Source organism: Lepisma saccharinum, chromosome 25, assembly GCF_977018435.1.
Source record: "Lepisma saccharinum chromosome 25, izLepSacc3.1, whole genome shotgun sequence".
NCBI lineage: Eukaryota > Metazoa > Arthropoda > Insecta > Zygentoma > Lepismatidae > Lepisma > Lepisma saccharinum.
The window spans coordinates 55,201,929-55,223,948 of record NC_139253.1 but is presented as its reverse complement, the minus strand read 5'-3'; the positions used below and the strand labels follow the sequence as shown (position 1 = coordinate 55,223,948).

The 22,020-nt window shown below is 37.6% G+C and overlaps 1 protein-coding gene across 3 annotated transcripts in view; it reads left to right on the top strand.

The window, feature by feature from the left end:
* Window positions 1-22,020, top strand: part of Ctps (CTP synthase) — a 126,966-nt gene that overhangs the window by 8,554 nt on the left and 96,392 nt on the right. For all 3 annotated transcript variants that reach the window (XM_083111339.1, XM_083111338.1, XM_083111340.1), the window contains exons 2-4: window positions 7,683-7,899; window positions 12,455-12,625; window positions 13,081-13,166. In XM_083111339.1, coding sequence (XP_082967465.1) covers window positions 7,734-7,899; window positions 12,455-12,625; window positions 13,081-13,166 — 423 coding nt within the window. In that variant the 5' untranslated portion in view covers window positions 7,683-7,733. The remainder of the gene's footprint in view (window positions 1-7,682; window positions 7,900-12,454; window positions 12,626-13,080; window positions 13,167-22,020) is intronic.

The following is a 22,020-nucleotide window of genomic DNA, read 5'->3' as shown; positions in this document are numbered from 1 at the left end:
TCAAAATTGGTCATACAAAATTACAGAATTGAATACATAATTAAAAAATAATATATACAATCTTATCATCATAAATTCATATTGTAGGTTTCAACAAGTTCAAGTTCTTTTTTAAAAAAGAAAAAATAATCACACTTGCTTTACGTGATATGTGAAGTCATAATCAAGGGGAATAAATGTACCTCACTTCATGCTCCAAATTGGTTGGACCTAGGCATATGAATTTTTAGCCATTAGGATAATGGGGAATGGTCCCAGGTGAGTGACATTCCATGTGTTATAAACATCATTCTCCTGGGTATTAGGCCACACTGCTTGTACAGAAAATATCAGAAAAGTGACAGGTCCAGAGTAAAAGTTAAGGTTAGAAATTTTTGTCAGTTGAGATCTCTGACTGTCATTATCATAATTACCTAAAAAAAAATATTAAAAAAATGTTAGTTTCTATCCTAGATATGTTGACCAGGAAAGTGACTGCAGCAAATGTTACATGCCTGAATTAAAATTTCTAAAATTTGAAGAAAAGAATATCTGGGGAAATAGCACTTGCACAACACACTATTGTTCCAATAAACTGGAGGAAAAACAGACTAAAAATTCTCTTTCTTTCCCTGCAGGAATTCAAAAATTTCCTGAGCCGGGAGAGTGATGTGGAAACCTTGGGACACACTTCGAAGTGATATGCTTGCCTAGTCATGTGAATTGAATAAATTGAAGCATGTACAATTGCATTATAATGATACTGGAACTTGTGAAATGTCAATAATGAACTTTTAAATAAATATAGTGATTCGAAATGAATCCGGACAGGCCAGGGGAATGACTTCTAGGGTCTTTATAATTTGTTGCTGTAAAAACATAGTGTATACATGGGAATAGCTATGGGTCAAACCTTCTACAAACTTTCTATGTAATGCTGTAATACTCGGATATGTTATTGTTCAATTTTTGGAGAATCACCCAACCAAAAGCAACTTGCTTCCCAATAAATTCCCTATTCAATAAATCAAGAACTACAAAAGCAAAGGCATTTTATAAACACATGCATAACACACACATATGCCATAAGATGATAATATTTCATAATGTTTAACTTTGTTTCAAAAGTTGTTGAGCCTTGTAATCAAGGGGTCCTGGGTTCGATACTCGGTGAAGGAACAAGTGGTTTGGATCCCACTTTAAACTATAGGTCCCGATTAGCCTTACTGTGCATAAAGTGGACTTAAAACACGAACTCAGTCAATCAATCAAAAGTTGTTGAAAGACAAAAATGGAAATGGTAGGGAGGGAGGTTATTTGAGGTGAGCGTGCATTTATTCCTTTTTTTTTGTTGTTTTTCCCAACTTATTTCCTGCTTTCATTCAAAAATTTTGATTTTCGCAAAATTTCAGGATATTTTGGATTTCACAATATTTATAAATGATGCAAAATTTTCTACTTTGTAACTATGGAGTTGCTCCAACATCCTGCTTTCCTCTAAATTTGGACGCTTTGAACGAGGAAGATACGCAGTGTATCTAGGATAATTAATTTTTGGTCCCATCAAGAGTTTAGAATTTGTGTTAAAGATAAATTAGCTTGAATTCCATGGTATGATCTTTCACACAACGGAACTCATGTTCTACATTGAGGCTGTGTCGGAAAGGTACAAAGAATAGTCTTGAAGTACAGTCTTGATGGAAGTGACGTCACCTAGTGCAGTTCAAAAGCTCTAAGTACACAAGGAATCAAGACCACAGCTTGGACACAGATAGTTGCAGGCTTGATCACGTGACTTCTGTACTTGTTCATTTCTTTGAAATCACAGAGGTAGAAAGCCAGCACCACATGTAAAATATATGTTATAGGCCAGCAAGTTGTTGGTTGAAGTTCATATAATGTCTGGAAAAGTATGTATAAGAACATTTGAAAAAGCCATAAGGTTTCTATGGTGAAAAACAAGTATCAATGCATGGAAAACATGTCCTGAGTTTTATCTACTGATCTTATTGGACGCTGCACTCGAAGTGTAATTAGAGAGTCTTTCACTTCCAGTCCACGACTTAAAAAAGACCCCACTCCAAGACCATTCTCGGAGGATGTTCACTTCAGGTACAGTCTTGCACCTATCGTACATGGCCTATACAAATTTACTAGATAGGTCATTTGACACTTTTTTCCCCCCAAACAAATGGTGTTCACTATATCCAGTTTTGAGAAAGTTTGGTGATCTTATTTTTGTCATTGTGGAAATAAAAAACAATAAACAATCCTAGGTTTTGGGTTAAATTACCTTTGCAACTAGATTTACCAAAAAAAGTAAGTAACAATTACATTTAAAGCTGACCTAATTGAGCTAGAGATCTGGTACCACATTTTGTGGGCATCTGTATGATATAAATCGCAATAGTGTTAGTAATTAACAGGTTGGTTGAGTTTAAGTCCACTTTATGAACAGGAACACTAATCAGGATTGGACCTACAGTTTAAAGTGAGATCTGAACCACTGTGCAATGTACCTCCACCAGGTATCAAACCCGGGACCCCTTGATTACAAGGTGACAATGTTTCATTAACAGGAAATGTGTGCAATGGCACTAGAAAAATCTAAAATAGTCTCCAGAAATGAAGGAAATGGACACTTGTAAGGCACTAAAGCCATGTTCAAAAGTGCAAGACCGTATTTGAAGGAAATATCCCTCGAGAATGGTCTCACAATTCAGTCTTTAAGCCTTGGTCTGAAAGCAAAAAACTATTTGAATTGCCCTTTGACTGCAGCACCAAATATGATCAGTAAAATTAAGAACACATTGTTTTTCCTGCATTTTAAAGACTTGTTTTTCACCATAGAAATCACGTAGCTATTTAAAAAGTTATTATACTGTATTTACTCATGTATAATGCACACTTTTTCCAAAATTTTTGCCCCAAAAATCTGGTGTGTATTATGCATGAAATAATTTGGACAACCAACATAAAACCATACAGGGTCATTCCATGATTTTGTGATATTTGAATTGATTTTTCATGTTTTCGGAACCCTATCATGTTATGTATATCATTGTAAAGCTTAAATTTTGCAGTTTCTGAATATGGCAACAGTATTCCATTCAAGATGGCAACACTAATGTGCAATGCGATTGAAATAAGCTCGTCACAAAATGAAGGAACATTCTCATTTTTATGGTACTTTAGATGATAGGAAAGATAAGGATGAAGAAAATAATCATTAAAATGTATTACTGGCCAAATAATATTACGTATATAGAATGTGTAAAAGCCTTAATGGAAAAAATCTTGTTCTGTAACTGCTAGTTTGAGTGTCCTGAATGTGCCTCTTATAAATGTTACTTTAGTCATTAAAAAAGTATATATTTTGAAGTTTTTTTAGAAAAAGTAAAGAAGGAATGAACAAAACCACATATAAAAGTTTCAAGTCCATGTCCCATGATTTTTCACTTTGTAATGTAATTTTCTGAGACACCAAGAAAAGCAGTTGTGGCGAAATTCAAACATGCACCTCCTGTCACATGGAATGCGTATCATTACTATTTGTTGAGCGAGAAATATAACTTCCTGAACACTGCAAATCCATAACGTAATTTTGATCTTGCTTTCTACTATTACAAAATAAGTAAGGTGGCCTGCAAACTTCACAACTATCGTGGGATAAGAGGAATACAAAACCAACTACCCAACAATCTGTGACGAATGAAATATTTGCAATGCAGAAAATGTATACATAGATCTTAATGTAGTGTCTGTTCTCTGTTCATACGGCAGTGCGGCATCCGTATTGTCCTTATGAGCGGCCACCACTGACTACAACCAACATCTAGCCAACTTTCGACGTGCAAGATTTCAAACAAGAATGTGAGTCTATCAAATAAGATTGAAATCTTGCCTGCTGCATGCTCGATTGCTTGTTTAACGTTTAATTAGTCTGCCATTCAATGCAATGAGAGAAGGGTGCTTGTGTCAAGAGGTTTTGTTCTTGGACAACAATACAAAACCCCACACAGCAAGGGTCGCTGCAGAACACATTCGTCGTCTGGGATGGGAGAGATTGAATCACCTGGCCTACAGCCCTGATCTTGCCCCTGAATCACCCAGCCTACAGCCCTGATCTTGCCCCATGAGACTTCCACCTTTTACCTCCATTGAAGTCAGCACTATCGGGACGTCACTTCGGAAGCAACCAAGAGGTGCAACAAGCTGTGAAGAACTTCCTTAAATCGCTGGGCATCGATTTTTACCTGGAGGGTTTCTTGAAATTGATTTCACAGTATAAGAAATGTATCAAAGTGGGTGCCGACTATGTGGAAGAATAGCCAAAAGATTGTATTTTGTTATGACATTTTATTCTTCTCTTTGTAATAAAGCTTCTCTGAAAAAAATGACTAAACTTACGGGACGTTCCTCGTAAAATTGTGCTACATATTTTATACTCCCACTGATACTGTTGTTTCTTGAACTATTTCTAAAATTGAAAATTATATTCAATGTTTTAAAACATGTGCATAACTTGGGCCTAATTTTGAGGGGTTAGAATCAAACCTGGGGCTTAAGTTCGGAGGAAAAGATTCAAAAAGTTTTCTATCCAATAAAATTAGCATCCAAGATTATTTGCTAATGACTGTGACATTTGCGAAATCACAAATATCACTATTTATTACTTGTAAATTTTAATAAACCTGATTTTTTTTGCAGGGGGGCAAATGCCCCCCTTGCCCTTGCCAAGTTACGCCTATGTTTTAAAATCTTCTCTACTCAAGTACAGAATAATCCCATTGTGGCTACATGACTCGACTGCCTGGTACTTGGTGCCCCCTAAAACTGAGGTAGATATAAATTGCAAAAAGAAGCCTTAAAAAAAATTGCTCTGTCAGAAAAAAGTTTGTTTCTCTCCCCTCCCTCCCCTCACACACACACATATACTGACATACAATCTCTCACTCTCTCTACATTCTCTAGAAGTCCACTTTACGCTCAGATAGGCTATTTGGGACTGGACTTACATTTAAAAATGTGTTCCAGACCATGCGTCTGACTACCATGCTAAAGGTCCCGGGTTCGATCCCCGGCCGGTTCAAATCCGGGAACTTTTCTAACGGTGGAAGCGGCCCCGGCACCCACCCAGCGTCGAATAACATGGGTACCTGGGGGAAACCCTGGGGGGTAAAGGCGGTCAGGGGCGTGATGCTGATCACATCACCCCCACTCACGACCGGATCAAGAAAGTGTGGGGCGTTACCCCCACACCCCCTATACGCCTTCATGGCGTGGTGCTATGCACAGGGGAACACTTTAATTTTTTACTTTTTTAACTTAATTAGAACTTGACCTACAGTTTTAAAATTTTGCAAGTGGGTCCCCACCATGGATCAAACCTGGTAACCCTTGATTACAAGACAATGGCATTAACACTACGCCATTAGGTAGGCATACACACATCAAGCAAAATAAATTACTGCAGGGTTCCCACACACCTGGAAATCCTGGATTTCTCAGGGAATTTGAAGAAAAGTAAAAACTGGGCTGACTTGACTGGAACTGAAGAACACACCGATAACCCTTTACTGACCTTATCTCCTCAGTTCCCATATGGATGTTAACAGTGCACATTAATACTGCTGATGACTAGCAAATTCCGTGCTCTACTATTTGTTCCTGTCAAAATATATAGTTTCTGTCTGTAGACTGTGCACATGGCTATTTCTCCTTACTGCATATATTTTATAATGATCCACACTAATCTTCATTTTAGTATGAAATGTCTGAAAGTTTTGTTCACCTTTCTGTGAATTTGCTTCTCAGTGTCAACTTTAGAAAGCTAACGTATCCTGTGCCAAACATTAAACCTAACCATTCATCTGCTGGACTATTGATTTCTTCAGAATTAGAACACAGCATAAAGTTTCCGAAACATATTTTATAAGTCTAGTGTGCACGCAAAACGACACTGACTGATGTTCACCACAAATGGATTTGGAGTAATGGCAGCAGAAGAATCTGGTCTTTTTCCTCTTCCTTAAGGGCAGAATGCACAAATTTTCCTTCCTTGTTCTTCTTGAGCAAGTGCATTAGTTTTTTGCATTGCAAAGTTGTCGTTGTGAAGTCTTGGTGTACATAGAGACTAATGTTCCGTGCGCCAGACGATGCAAAATTAAAAACACACTGAAGGAATGCTTGTAAATGGACAGCGATACTTCCCCCCATCATTCTCTCGGACCCAAATGAAGTTAGATGGTGTGGGGAACAGAAGATTTAAGTGGAAGGGGGTGAGACAAGAAAATGGCACCACTTGCGCAGTCTCCCAGATGACGTGTTAGCTTTTCAGGGGTAATGCGGTTCGTGTTGTCCTTTTTATGCATTTCTATTAACTTAGATATTTAGGGGGAAGGGCTTTCTTAGGTAGCCATCTTTTTGGATGCCACCTTCATTGGAGATGTAACGCAGGTGCAAAATGGTCACTTTCAGTATTGGGGGGGGGAGGTGTGCTTCTTATAACACTTCGTCTTGCACTTAACAGATTTTACAAATGGCATCCAGTATGGCAGATCTGGTCTCTGAAAATTGCTGATTTCGAAAATAAATTAAAAGAACAAAGAATCTACTCCTTGTGCCCCTTTCCCCCCTCTTCCACCTTGAGTAGTTTGACATACCGAAGTTTGGTAGACCTTAGTCTCAGAGGATTTCTCAAGTTCATGAAAAGTGAAATTTTCGAGATAGAATTTTTGGCCCCACCATTGGGAAAATAGATTTTCAATTCCCGTGCCGTATTTGAATGAGTAACAGTGGAACGAGGTTGTGCATTTTTTTTCAAGTCAAGTGCTCGTGGTGTTGGAACTATGGCCTCTAGAAAGTAGGGATTTCTTTTAACCTAATTTTGAAAAATCTCAAAGGCACTTTTTCAGTACTCTATACTCACTGGCAGTGTTTTTTCTGCTTACTGAGTTGCATGTTCTGATACGATGTGGAGACCTGCATGAGCCCTTGAATGATTTTAGATTATTATGTGCAAACTTGCTGAAGCCACTGCAGGGTTGGAAGCTTTACAAAGTGAAAATTCGAATTCCGGAACATTCTTTAGGGCACCTAAACTACTCTGGCCAGCCATAATTGTGACAGTACTACACTCCTACACATCCTACCAAATAGTTACCCTAGTTGAATTTCCTTTGAATAGATTGACTAGGAAACCAGATATGGTCTCCTCATTTACTAAATTCCATCCCCAATTCTTACAGCTCAATTATGCTCAAGCTCTTTGAACTCCCTTTGTTGCTGTCGTCGAATATTGTAACTGTAAGGGGGCAAAGGGAGGATTGATGATGCAATCAGCTGCTTGGCATCGCCAAAATGTGCAAGACACAATGTGCCAACTTTATTCAGTGCCAATTGTTTGTAGCACCATGAAGAGGAAAACTAAACACAATGAAAACGGACGCATAACATTTAAAACTCGTGATTTTTTTGAGAATTAATTAAGGGAGGGAACTTATAAATATGGCATCACAGGGTACTCAAACATAAGTGATAGGAGGAAACAAACGACTGTCCACTTTAGCTTATGAGTTTGCTGTGGTTTTTTTTATTTTCTTGGTAGAACCTTACTTGTAGGGGAGAACTTGAAAGTATATTCATAAAATGTATGTAATGAACATATGAAAATAAATGCAATTGATATTTTTATATTTCAGGTTCAAAGTCTCGAGAGCTGGTGTGGAAAAGGCTGACGTGTACTACACAAGATGAAGTATATTTTAGTGACTGGTGGAGTAATTAGTGGAGTTGGGAAAGGCGTGATTGCTAGCTCATTTGGAACCATTCTGAAGTGTTGTGGAATACATGTAACATCCATCAAGATAGACCCTTATATTAACATAGATGCTGGAACATTTTCTCCTTATGAACATGGTGAGTTTTTTTTAGTTTCATTTGAGTATGCATGTTGGTGAAAGTTCACATATTTTCCATTGGAATAGATAATCTAATATATTTATGTATGTGAATTGTTGTGTTTGTGGCTAGAGGCCTGCGTTATAGACATTAGAATTGCATGGTATGAAATGGATTTTCTTTTTAATGTGTGTGGGTATTTGTGTCTCCAAACATATGCGCACATACATGCTCACACTTACAAGTAAAGCTAGAGGTGTTCACCTACTGGAGGGCAGACCTCACCTTCACCTCTGAAAGACTTGCGAGATTGAGTCACAAGGGTGAGTTGTGGGAGTAAGAGTGAGGGCAAACCTTGTAGATGAGATACATATCTAAAGTAAAATAAAATAAAATCTTCACCAGAGGACAATGAACCATATTTGGCTGAACCAAGGGCATCATGGCAAATGGACACATTGGGCACAAAATATTATGTATATTTTTCTGGAACACCCAGACACATTGGAGGGGTGTTCACCATCCAGAAGGTGACTCTCGTGAGGGCAAACCTTATCCTCACACCAACCCTCTGGAAGACCTGTGACGGTGAGGACAAGGTCAAGTTATGATGATGAGGGAGGTTGATTTGAAATGAACACCTCTGGATAAAGCTACCCATAAAAATGGCAACATGCTGTGAAGGCATTATATGGGTGTGATGTGGACGTAGGGTCACACATTCACAATGTAGGCCATTTGTGAAGGTGATGTGATTAACCCATATATGCCCTTATCTTTTTTTTTGCAGCATATTTTTGTGAAGAATACCATCCCTTATGGTGGTCTTCTCTTGGATGCAATTTCTCACTAGTGCCCTCTACTGATATATTTATGCCACTACACAGCCAAGAAGCCACGTTCTCAAAAGTTATGGCTAAAAATGTGTTTGTTCTCTAGCAATTGTCAACCAGTGTATTTATATATTATTACAGTCATCTTCCATCATTATAATTATCATGATTCACTTATGGAACAGGAAAAGTTTGAATAACCCAAGAAGAATGAAAGAAATATTGTTCCTAGATCTTTCACTAAATCTCTGTATTGAATTTCCTATTGCAGTACTGCTAGCAGATTTGCCCCCCCCCCCCCTCCGGGTCAAAAAGCATAATTTGTGACAAAAAAATAAACAAAATATATAAATATAAGCCTTGCATCATTAGTATGTCATTGTTTAACATTTTAACTATTACACAAACAAAATAAGGACTTATATTTTGAACATGTCTTTATGATTCACGTTTTGGGTCAACACTGCACAGCATATGCCAAGATGTTTTACTGTCTAGAGAGAAACTGTTACACGTCAGAAAAGAGGCGAAACTTGATTGTTGTGACACCAAACATAACAACCCTTTATTCTTTGTGTGTATTGCAATTCAAATGAGTTATCGTGCAATGGGACAGTCATAAAATGAAATACCGGTACATTATGGGTTGTTTTCAACCCAGGTGGCATATATGGGTTAACACCATGCTGGTCATCTCCCCTCCCCCCTCTCCTCTCTTGGGAGCATCTCCATGCTGAGACATTGTTTGAAATATTCCCACTTGAAATCGCCCAACCCTAGACTTTCAGAGTTGAAAAGTTAAAAAGGGCCTAATTTTGTATCAGCATTGAATGTCTCATATTTTCCAAAATGAAACATCTTTTTTCTTTACATTTAATTTTTTGCACTGTGTAGAATTAATGTTTCAATTGTATACAAACAAATACAGTGTTTTGCTTTATTTTATTTAAGATAGAATGATCTAGAGAAACTTGTAACACCCGAGTTACATAAGTAATGCGTTCCGTAAACCTTATTGTAACTTGAATTTTATGTAAGTGGAATTTGTAAATTGCTTAAGTGTAACATTGTAAAAAACTGCAATATTTATTATATTATTTACACAGTACTATTTTATAAATGAAACATCATGCAGCAGTATTTACTTCAATATTAACTATAAAAGTATGAAAAATATATAAAACAATATAAAAACAAACTTACATCCGTTGCAGTATGTCGTTGCATAATGCAATGGATGTCAAAGATGCAAAAGCTGCAAACATGTTCGTTTATATGCGATAGTACGAGGGCCACTATTTATATTTTGAGCCTTGGCAACACTGATTGAAGTTAGGTGCGATTTGACGTTTGCACGGAATCGTCTGGCATTATTGACCATAACGTACTTCAAATGTTTTGTCAATAGCTTCATTTGTGTTGTTTATGTTGCCTTGGAGATTGCGCGACAACAATAAAATGCAATTAACTCGTGAACATTTTCGTGCGATGATTTTTTACGATTTTCGACGTGGATTATCAAGACAGGAGTGCATCGATCAACTTACTTCCACATTTGGCGATGAAGCCCTATCCTTTGCCACTGTGAAACGCTGGTATAACGAATTAATCGTGGCTGCCATTCGCTCACCGACGAGATTCGCGAAGGTCGTCCAAAATCAGTTGTTGTTCAAGAAAACATTGATGCTGTGCGAAACCTAATACTGCAAGATCGTCATGTGATATACTGTGAGATTGAGGCAACCATAGGCATTAGTTCCACCAGCATATATAAAATATTACATGATCATTTAGCTGTGAGAAAGGTATGTTCTCGTTGGATCCCACACAATTTGACAAAAACTCAAAAAGACGCTCGAGTCAATTGGTGCAAACAAATGCTCAATAAATACAATCGTGGTGCTTCAAAAGACGTATATAAGATTGTAACAGGTGACGAATCATGGATATATGCATATGAGCCGGAACGTAAACAGCAGTCGACTGAATGGGTGTTTCTAGATGAACCCAATCCAACAAAAGTTGTTCGCGCGCGAAGCACATCGAAACAAATGGTCGCCTGTTTTTTCGGGAAAACTGGTCATGTGGCAACTGTGCCTTTAGAGGAACGTAGAACGGTCAACTCTGAATGGTACACAACAATTTGTTTGCCAGAGGTCTTCGGTCAAATACGGAAAACAAACAAACGCCGTCGGATCATTCTTCATCAAGACAATGCCAGAAGATGAGTTATCCCATGAGTTATGCAAATCATGGAAAATTGATTAATTCTGCTGTAAATATTTGAGAAGCAAGACTGGACTCCTTTATACAGGAATAAAGTTAATACTCTGGTAACTACATAAATGTGCTATTAGACGGGTTATGTTTATTTTGTAATAAGTGCAGTTTTTAAATCAAATTTTGGATTATGTTCACAATTTTAAAAACCAAAATGTCATTTTATATAATGCTTTTGATCCGTTTTTTTTCACTGCTATAACACCGAAATTTTTTTAAAATTATTTACACCTTTTGAACTTGAAATTGGCACAGTTTTTGTACCGAAATTTCGCTTTTTTTATTAACCAAAAATATGTGCCTCTACTTATTAAGCAGCTCCTGTTTTTCTTACAAATGTTTAAAACATGTTTTTTTAGACATGTGTAAAACACAGTTTCGTTTCACACTTAACACACTACACATAGTTGTTAATGGCAATATTTTGTTGCATTCACGATAAAATGACGTATTTTGGAAAACAGATGTCACCACTAGATTAGAATGAGGTCTGTCAAGTATTTAGAAGTTGAACCTTCTCGATCAGACTCTGTGACTGCCCTTCATCAATTTTATCATATCATCACTCATCCTCATCGTCTTGATTATCCAAAACTGGTAGAAAAGCAGCACTAAATAACAAGAATCAAAGAAAGCCAGGTGTTCTGTCTTTGAATCCTGGCCTGGGCATGGGTGTTCTTTGTGTCACTTTATTCATTCTCGCGATTAGTCAAAAGCAAAGTAAAAAGAACCAAATCAATGAATGGAATAACATCTCTTGTAAATGGAGAATCAAGGGTTCTCTAAACATAATGGGAGGAGATACTCTCCTATTCAACTGTTGTCTAAAATCAACCCGACTCCCTTTCTGAAAAGGGAAAACTTTGTCATCCATCCGTACCCAGAATTCAGTAGTAACTACTAATGTCCTTGTACAATTGTTTCAGTACAAAAGAAGAATCAAGTCCATGTACATTTTTTTCATTTTCATCACTTATTTGCCAGATAGCAATGGCAGTGAATGAAAAGAAGACATTTGGATAAATTCGCATCACAAATACATGCTGATCTTGATCATGCTGCTACAATATATTTAATCTTCATAAAGTTCTTTGTAAATGTCCATCTCACTGTATTAGATAATATACTGAGAATAGCAAAAATGGTATATTTTTTTTCTCTTTGTTCAATATTTCTATTATCAGCAGAATGGTCTTCAGAAACTTCAAGAAATATGAGTATAAGACATTAATGGTAAAACAATGAACCATTTTAACAGTCTGTATTTGGCAGAGTTATATTTTTAGTTCCGTTGTGTGTCAGATATTTAACATTTGATGATTATTAATATTTAGAAAGAGATATCCTCATTTTACTGTTATTAAAAATGTAACACTATTATATTTTTTTGACAATATAGTTTACGTGCTATCCTCTTTTGCTTGGATGCACCCCTATGCACATTTAATTTTCCCTTTCAGGTGAAGTGTTTGTCCTTGATGACGGAGGAGAAGTTGACCTAGATTTAGGAAATTATGAAAGATTTTTGGATGTAACTTTACATCGAGACAACAACATTACCACGGGAAAGATCTATCAGTCAGTGATAAACAAGGAACGAAAAGGAGATTATTTAGGGAAAACCGTACAAGGTATGTGTTTGTGTGTGAATATGTAGCAACTGTTTTAGTAACCAGTGTGTTATTTGTCACTGAATGATGTAATCCTGTTACGTAATAGTCATTAACACCAGCAATATTAGCAAACATTTCCTTCACAGTTATCAATGTGCATTTGAATTTTTCACTTTGAAATAATAGTATCCAGTGTGCTCTGTGAACCATGAGGTCAGACACACAACTTTTGTAATTGTGCTTTCTTGAAGTTCAGTCTAATTGCAAAAAAAAGAAGTAAAAACTATTTTTTTTTAAAAAAAGTTTGTTTTTCTCACAAAGATATCATCAGGCTAACTATTTGTTTCAATAATATATATATTTTTTAAACAAAGCAGCAGTGCTTTCTACTTTTCAGTTACTTTAGCAGGGTGCAGATATCAATAAACAGTATTTTTTATGTGATTGTTCTACCATTTAATTTTTAATTGCAGTTGTTCCACACATAACTGATGCTATTCAGGAATGGGTTGAACGAGTTGCTAAGCAACCAGTGAGTGAAGACAATATGGAACCAGAGGTAAGAGCACTGGGGTAGCTTGGTATGGACTTGGCCCGGTCCAAAATTTTGCCAATTTACACACTGCTATACAAATTTGTAGATAACAAAGTAGCCATTTTTTATAGATTTTGGAATACTGAATAACAAAATTGGCACTAACTTATATTTTATATTGATTAGTCCATTGTTTTTTGTGATGCGCAAAGAAATGTACTTGAAACCACTCACTATGTTCTCTTCACAATTGCAATAACCTTGAAACACTTTCATCATTGTTCTTGTTTAACATGAGTAAAACAACAATCTAAATGCATATTTTCAAACATACGAGGCCATGCTGAAAAGTATACCTCTCAACGTGTGTGTGATAAAGAACTTCTTGAGAGTTGAGAGTTCCTCGACAGGGGTTTTCATTGTGAGCGTGAACAGCCCAACATCATACAGTACTGACGTTGCACATTCATTGCCATAAAAAGCCTTCATTCTTTGATGAATGTCAATTGGGGGACCCATTTTCTGCAGTTAGAAACTCGGTCACCACATGCAGTTTCAGGTGCACCGACATAGTATGGTTACATGCTGCCATTTTCCTCGCTCTAGTTCAGCAACCCCTGGTGATAGAAGTTTGAAACTTGGAATGGAGAAGGGGGAAAGTCTGAAGAGTACAATGCATGGTTGCTCAAAATTCAAAATGTCTTTACACCGTCACAAGAAAGTAGGAGGCATTACTTTTCAGCACAACCTCATACTAAAATTGGAAAAGAAAAATCAAACATACAAAGTCACACAATAAGCCATGGTGGTCTAGTCGGTGGGACATCTGAGTACCACACGGGAGACCCAGGTTTGATTCCCAGGGTGGGTGATCTAAGGTTGAAAATTGTCTGGACTTGTCCCTACATAAAGCAACTCTGGGGCTGACCCAGCCTCAAATCGATAATATGTGGGGGTCTAACCCTACATTCTCTAAATGTGCCTTCATGTATGGTGCTATATGCATGGGAAAGGAACTTACCCTTTACCTACTAAGTCACACAATAATTTAACTTAGTATTTTACATGATTTTTAGCATTTGTCACAAATTGCACGTTGAATGTATTCATTAACATTCTGCATTCTGACCAAAATAATATTTTACGAAAACTGTAATCACTACTCATAATTGATATTAGTGTCAGGTTTCATTGCAAGTTTTTATTTAAGCATGTTTTCACCCTAACAATTTTCCAACAAAGTAAAAGTAAAAAAGTAAAGTGCTCCCCTGTGCATAGCACCACGCCTGAAGGCGTATAGGGGGTGTGGGGGTAACGCCCCACACTTCCTTGATCCGGTCGTGAGTGGGGGTGATGTGATCTGCATCACGCCCCTGACTGCCTTAACCCCCCAGGGTTTCCCCCAGGTACCCATGTTATTCGACGCTGGGTGGGCACCGGGGCCGCTTCCATCGTTAGAAAAGTTCCCAGATTTGAACCGGCCGGGGATCGAACACGGGACCTTTAGCATGCTAGTCAGACGCGTTACCGACTGAGCCACCGTGGCCTGACAATTTTCCAACACACTGTTTTTTATCGAAGGTTAGGCCCCTCCCGAAAATAAATTCTGGCTACTTCCCTTGATAAGAATACATTTTATTTCACAGTTAGATACATGATTTTTTTCAAAAATATTTTGTAAAATTATAACTTACTGAAAAGTTACAGTATGTCCTCTATGTACCATAAGCTAGGAACTTTTCTAACGGTGGAAGCGGCCCCGGCGCCCACCCAGCATAGAATAACATGGGTACCTGGGGGAAACCCTGGGGGGTAAAGGCGGTCAGGGGCGTGATGCTAATCACATCACCCCCACTCACGACCGGATCAAGAAAGTGTGGGGCGTTACCCCCACACCCCCTATACGCCTTCATGGCGTGGTGCTATGCACAGGGGAACACTTTACCTTTACCTTACCATAAGCTATTTAAAAATAAGTGTTGTATGTGTAAATTTTATCTAGAATTATAAAGAAAAGGACATCCTAAAAGTCAGCATGGATGTTGTTTCTAACTCTGCAGCTAGATGCTCCAGGTAGTTACTTGGTTTTCTGTATGAAATGCATGCTGTTTTGACATATTATCCAGGGCCATCAGTGTCTGCAACAGTACCACTGCATCCAGGAGAATTGGTTAGCCTAATTAAGGTGAATTAAGACTTTCACATATCCCACATGTCCCACATGTGTAGGTCACCAAGAGATGCAAATGTTGCGTACATGTCACCTTTACATAATGGCTCTGGGAGAAAAATTAGAGCACCCTTTAATTCAAGTCTCATGAAATTTAGACATTCACAAAGACTCTGAAGTTCTTCAGATGCAGTTATTTTGTTTTATTTTGCCAAAGAAGCAGAAGATATTGATTCAGGGTTGGCCCGGGTGGGCCCAACCCAGTTTTCCACATGCAGGTTTTTTCAGAAAAATCCACCTCGAAAAAATCGACCAAAAAAAACAGTCAAATGTGGGTTCTACAATTGCCAACATTTTTTGGAAAACTTGGAAAGAAAAGGCTTAGCAGAGCTCATAATGCTAAAAGTAATGAATATAGTACAAGTCATAGTGTTTTTTTAAAGGCTATTTTCCTCAAATCATCCTTGAAATGGACTTTCAACAGAAATATGAAGAATATATATCCAAGAAATGAAAGAGAGAAAGTATAGTTATTTTTTTTTTTTTAGATAATGTTTGCATTGATTGATGCAATATAGTTGAACAAAGCTTATAATTTTGAAATGTGGTAACACTTTCGTCATTAGCAGAGCTAGGAATTTTAGGTGCTGCACCTTAAATTTTTTTGTGTGAAAATGGGTAAAAAAAGTGACTCATCCCCAAAATGAGCACGTATTGAACTCTACTCATGGTGTTTCGGTTGCACCTTTTTCACAATCTCAGAACCTTTTGCACCTTTTCGCCCTTTTTGCATCTTTATCATTTTTTTTAATACCACTCGCGTGCTGTTTAATCCCACCCACATTCGAGGCGCAGCTTCTTGGTATGCGATTCTTGTTTACCGCACAACAATGAATCGGCTTTCTTCAGTTCTTGGACGTTAATGTAGTAAGCACGCGGACTTCAAACAGTGCCAACAATGACCCGTTACAATTGCTAGTTGTGCTCTTTTTATCCTATGCTGTATTGTTTACGAATTGTTGTAGGAAAGCTGTTTTGTTTTCATTTCCTTCTCCCGTCTCAACGAGCAAGCTAACTGCAGTCTGTGATCGACTGATCGATGCATCGGATTTGCTTATTCACCATGCTAAAACATAAAGTAAATGTTGGGAAACTGCAGGACATTGTTAAACAGTTTAGCGATGACGGCATTCAGAGTGATGGATCTGTTCTGAGGTGTGATGTGTGTGATATTTCTATTGCTGTTGATGACAAACACCAACGCACTCGGGTTGTGCAGCATGTACAAAGTGGAAAGCACGTTAGGAATAAAGAACTATGAGATGGTAAAGGTGGGAAGCGACAGCAATTCATTGGAGAGGCGCTTGCATCTTCAAGTTCCAGAAATACAAATGAATTTTTCAGTGAGACAGCAAGGACATTTATAGCATGTGGTATACCTCTTTTGAAACTTAACAATCCTGTCATGAAATCATATTTGCAAAAAATATACTGGGAAGTCAGTTCCAGATGAGAGCACCTTAAGTAAATCTTACCTTCAACCTCTTTATGAAGCTAAAATCTCGCAGATCAGGCAAGTAGTAGCTGACCATCCAGTCTATTTCATACTAGATGAAACCACAGATAGGCAAAACAGGTATGTTTTGAACATTTTAGTAGCACCTCTCAATGGACATCAAGTGAAACCCAGGCTTTTAAAAACTTATTTTGTTGGCAAAACAGATAATGCAAGTGTAATGCAAAGTTTTAATGATGCATGTTTTGTATTGTGGCCGGAGGGTGTAAAATATGGTAGAGTTTGGTTAGTTCTTACAGACCAAGCATCTTGCATGTTAGCTGCATTTTCTAATCTGAAGAATATGTATCCTAATTTAAAACCTGTGACCTGCATTGTTCATGCTTTGCATCGAGTTTGTGAAGCTCGTAAAGATGAATATACATATGTGAACGAATTTGTTTCTAGAATTAAGAAAATACTGAAAAAGGCTCCTTGAATACAGAAGTACGTAGAAATTACAAAACTTCCACTAGATGGGGTACATTATTAAAAGCTGCAGTGTTTATTTGTAATCATTTCCATACAATATCGAAATTTTTAGATGCTTTGCCTAGTGATTCCTCAGCTGTAGAAAAAGCCAAAAAACTTGCACTTAAACAGGAATTGCAAGATGAACTCTATATTGTACATGGCTTCTCTTTCCTTACTACTGCAATCACATAACTGGAGGAGCAGTGTCCTGAAAAGGAAGCACAGTGGGCTGTTTTGATGGATGTGCAATAAGAGCTGCAAGGGGTCGGGAAAGACAAGTTAGTACAAAGTTTAGCCAAAAATCCTGATGTTCAAGAAGTCGCAACCAACAAGGATGTGGATTATCAGTTGCAAACAAAATACGCACCACTTGTGTGTGTTGACGTTGAACGTTATTTTTCAACTTACAAGTATCTGCTTAGTGACCGCAGATGTAGCCTCACTCAGAAGAACAGAAATTTTGAATGTAATCTTACTCAAACATGGAAACAAAACTCACGTTACTTCTTATCGTAATTTCCAATCGTATCCTTGCGCATGCTACTCCGTTCCTCTCTCCCACTCAACACGGTTTTCTTCCTCATGCTTCATGTGACACAAACCTTGCTTGTTTGCTCACCAATGCGGTTAACTGCCTGAGTGCCAAGCAAGACATGGATGTCGTTTACTTAATTTTTCTAAAGCGTTTGACTCTGTCCCTCATACAAAACTCATCCATAAACTTTCAAACAGATTCAACATTCACGGATCTCTTCTTAAATTACTACTTGCACAATAGAAAGCAAAAGTTATCATATCTGGTTGCTCTTCTTCATGGCTCCCTGTAGTTTCCGGTGTGCCTCAAGGAAGTTCTCTAGGGCCCCTGTGTTTCACTCTTTTCATGGACGATATTCATGAATATATTTCTCCAGAATGCTCAATTTTATTGTATGCTGATGACTGTAAGTTATTTAGAAACATCGCTTCAGTTGAAGACACTTGTTCCATTCAAGACAATCTCACACACATTGAATGCTGGTGCCAAGACTGGAATCTGAAAATAAATCCAGAGAAATCTGTTTTTATGAGGTTTACCCTCAAATCCAATTTTACAGCACCATCCTATAGATATGCAACAAAATCATCCCGTTCGTACAAAGCACAAACATCTTGGGAGTCATTTTCGACAGCAAACTCACTTTCAGCCACCACATAGATTACATAACTTCGAGAGCCATGAAAACCCTTGGACTAATTTAGAGATTTACAGATATCACACATGTTTCTGCCCTCAAAACCTACTTTACATCGTGCGTAGTACCTATTCTTGAATATGGTTCCTGTATTTGGTCAATGGCCTGTGATAGCAATATAAAGAGAACAAACAAAGTGGTAAATTTCTTTATCAGAATAGTCAAACACAGATGCCAGCCCTTTCAAACTTTTCCAAACATGAAATTCTATCCACTCTTCAAATTCACGATCCGTCCCTTCGCTGTCAAGTTTCAGATCTAACATTTCTTTTCAAAATCATGACATCTAACATTTCTTTTCAAAATCATGACTGGACAACTTTTCACTAACGAACTCTTGCCACATTTTCACCAACAGCAAATGCAACAACTTCTTTTACACCAAACCCTCAAGGCTATCCCTAGAACAAAGGTCATTTCTCTATAGGCTACAAACAAGGTACAATACACTAATTGATCCTCCAGGCTTCCATCTATCTAAGCAGGCTTTCAGAAATGCGTGCATCAAGCAGCTGAAGAGAAATTAATATTTGTTATACTCTTGTTATTGTTTTATTATTATTGTTTAATTTTTATTATTTTTATTGTATTATTCTTGTTACATATGTGTGCGTCAGGCCCGTAGCCAGGAATTCTTAGTAGGGGGGGGCGAAGTCAATCCTAGAGGGGGCAAATTTTTAATATATTGTGTTGCATTGACAGATATAGCAAGGTACAGAGAGGTACATGCCCCCCCTTCTCCAAAAGTAATAAGTAACAGGAAAGGGATGTTATCTTGAAACTCCAAGGAACAATAAAAGTTCAAGAACATCAAATAGCAATATTTCGATTATAACCTTTCGGACTACCAAAGAATACAAAGATAAAGTTTAACATAAATAGGCTAATCGGGACTGTATCTAATATTTACAGGTCAATAATGTTAACAGATGATTAATATGTACCAATAGCTTTGGGCTTCTCTGCAGAACTGATTAAGGAAGTCATTTATAAATCGTGCTTCATAATGTCTCCCACTAGTTTCCAGTATGCAAGATTTTTATGCACAAACGAATCTAACGAGAATCCAACAACACCATTGTCTTGTGTTATGCAAGAAAAATAGAATTAATTAAATAATAATGGTTACATATTATCTAAACTTTGATGAATTGTGTAAAAAATTGTAATAAATTGTTTGTAGGCCTACTTGCTAAAACATTGAAACATGGGTCTCTTACTCCACCACGGATCCTATTTGCATCAAATGAAAGACTCTTGCATCACTACAGACAATGTTTGCCTACTGGTTACGTTAACCATTTTGCAAAATATTGTGTTGTTGAAATACATGTGTTTGACACCTGACAAACATATAGGAATCCCTTGATTGATCTATGACTTCTTGGATTACAGCGTCATCATTAATATTTCATATCAAGTTTTATAGAGGGAAATGTTGTATCCTCTTTACATTATGAAAAATACCTTCCTTAATGACTATGGTACGAAACCGAACGATATAAGGAGCCTCCTTCGCCTTACCCCATTTCCGCGGCACGAGGTCTGTGGGCTGCTTATCGTCACCACTTTTTGAGCAGAAGAGTACAAACCCCAAACATCAGTTTCTTTATACTTATACTCTTCTCAGTCACTATTTGCTCGTCTAATTCTTTCGATGTTCCAAGGAATCGAAATATGGCATCTTCTGTCCTTAATGTATACAATCCCATTCATAGCTTCGCAGTTGCAAATGGCATTAATTTTTACTGCCGTTTAAAATTCTGAGAGCAATATATAACATAATATGGAAACGATATCATGCAAACAGTAAGGGTTGAAACTTAAATTTTCCTTTATAAAATGGATATCATAACACACACCTATGTTGCTTATCATATTTGATGCGTTTGCATAGAGAAATGATTCATAAGATTTGAAATTGATATTTACACTCCATAAGATGCTTAGTGTAACTCTTATCAAACTACAAATTTTATAGTTTTCTAACCGAAATAATAAATGTGAAACACTATCACATTTTCATCATGTTTGATAATAATTTGAGCCAGTAAGCTGTCCCACATCTTTCATTAGCCGACCTCCATCATAACACACTACGAAGCCAGGGGGTTCCAGTTTCGAGCCTGGGCAATGAGTGTTCTTTGTGAGCAGACGCGAAACCACAAATTTTTATCTGGAGAGGGGGTCAAGTACCATGACAAACGTGCCAATAATAATAATATTAATATAGTGGTGGTAGTGGTAGTAATAATAGTAGCATTAAAATACGTTATTATCGTCGTAAATCATGCAAAAGGGGGTAGAAGTCGGTGCTAAAGCATTTGTGTTTGAACAAATTATGTGAAATATTAGTCCAACACATTCAATTTCATATTAGCTAGTAATGGAAAACAAGTACGCAAACTGTATTTTTCAATGACAGAATATGCATGACGGACATTATTCTTTTTGTACATATGACACGTACAGTATAACTTCCATGTACACTTCATTTAGATCGTTTTGGCTCCCAAGGCTGACTTCCGCCGCCCCCTAGCAATGGCTCTGAACTTGGACTATATGAACAGTAGGTATTTTCATTGCGACCGAAGCGAGCAAGAAAATTTTACGAAATGTACTGTTATTTGTATAAAATTTGAAATCGAAGGTGCAATTGCCCCTCTGTGCCCCCTGCAAGTGCCCTTAGCCGTCTGGAAGAAAAGTGCAAGAAAGACTTGAAAATTAATTCCATCTCGAGTATCCATTTGTCCTGCTGTTCTCAGATTCTGCTAGTCATGTTTCTTTACTTCAATGTTTGCCCCCCCCCCCTAGATTGGACTTCCGTCCAAGATTGGGGGGGACAATGCCCCTGCCACCCTGTGGTTGCAGCACTGTTTGTGAGTCTCTCTTCATCAATTTCACGTCATCACTCATTGTCACGATTAGCTAGATGTGGCAGAAAAGCAACGCTAAGTAACAAAAATCAAATATCCGCTCCCTCTCTCTATCACATGAATCGCTATTACCAAAAGGTAGACTTGGGAAACAAGAAATTATGCAGTTCAAACCTCATAGCAACACATCCAAGAAAAACACCCAAACACATTAGGCACCTTTAATACAAGACTACTCAAATTGTCACAACTGTTCTATATACTGAAAATTGCGAAATCATTTCCCGAAGTCTGAAACTGGAAGGGAATTCTTTCTCCCCAATTCTGATACGACATTATACGGAATCCACCTTCATAAATCACAAAATCAATAAATGTTTTTGTTATGTTGCTAGAGTAATACAGAATATAATTGTAAAGATTAGTGAGAATTCCAGGTAGGAATATGTTCTGTATTTTTCACAGGGGGGGCAAGGCGGGCTCTCAGGGGGGGCAGTTGCCCCCCCTGCCCCCCCTCTAGCTACGGGCCTGGTGTGCGTGCTTCTCATTTGTTAATTTTTATTTTTCTCAC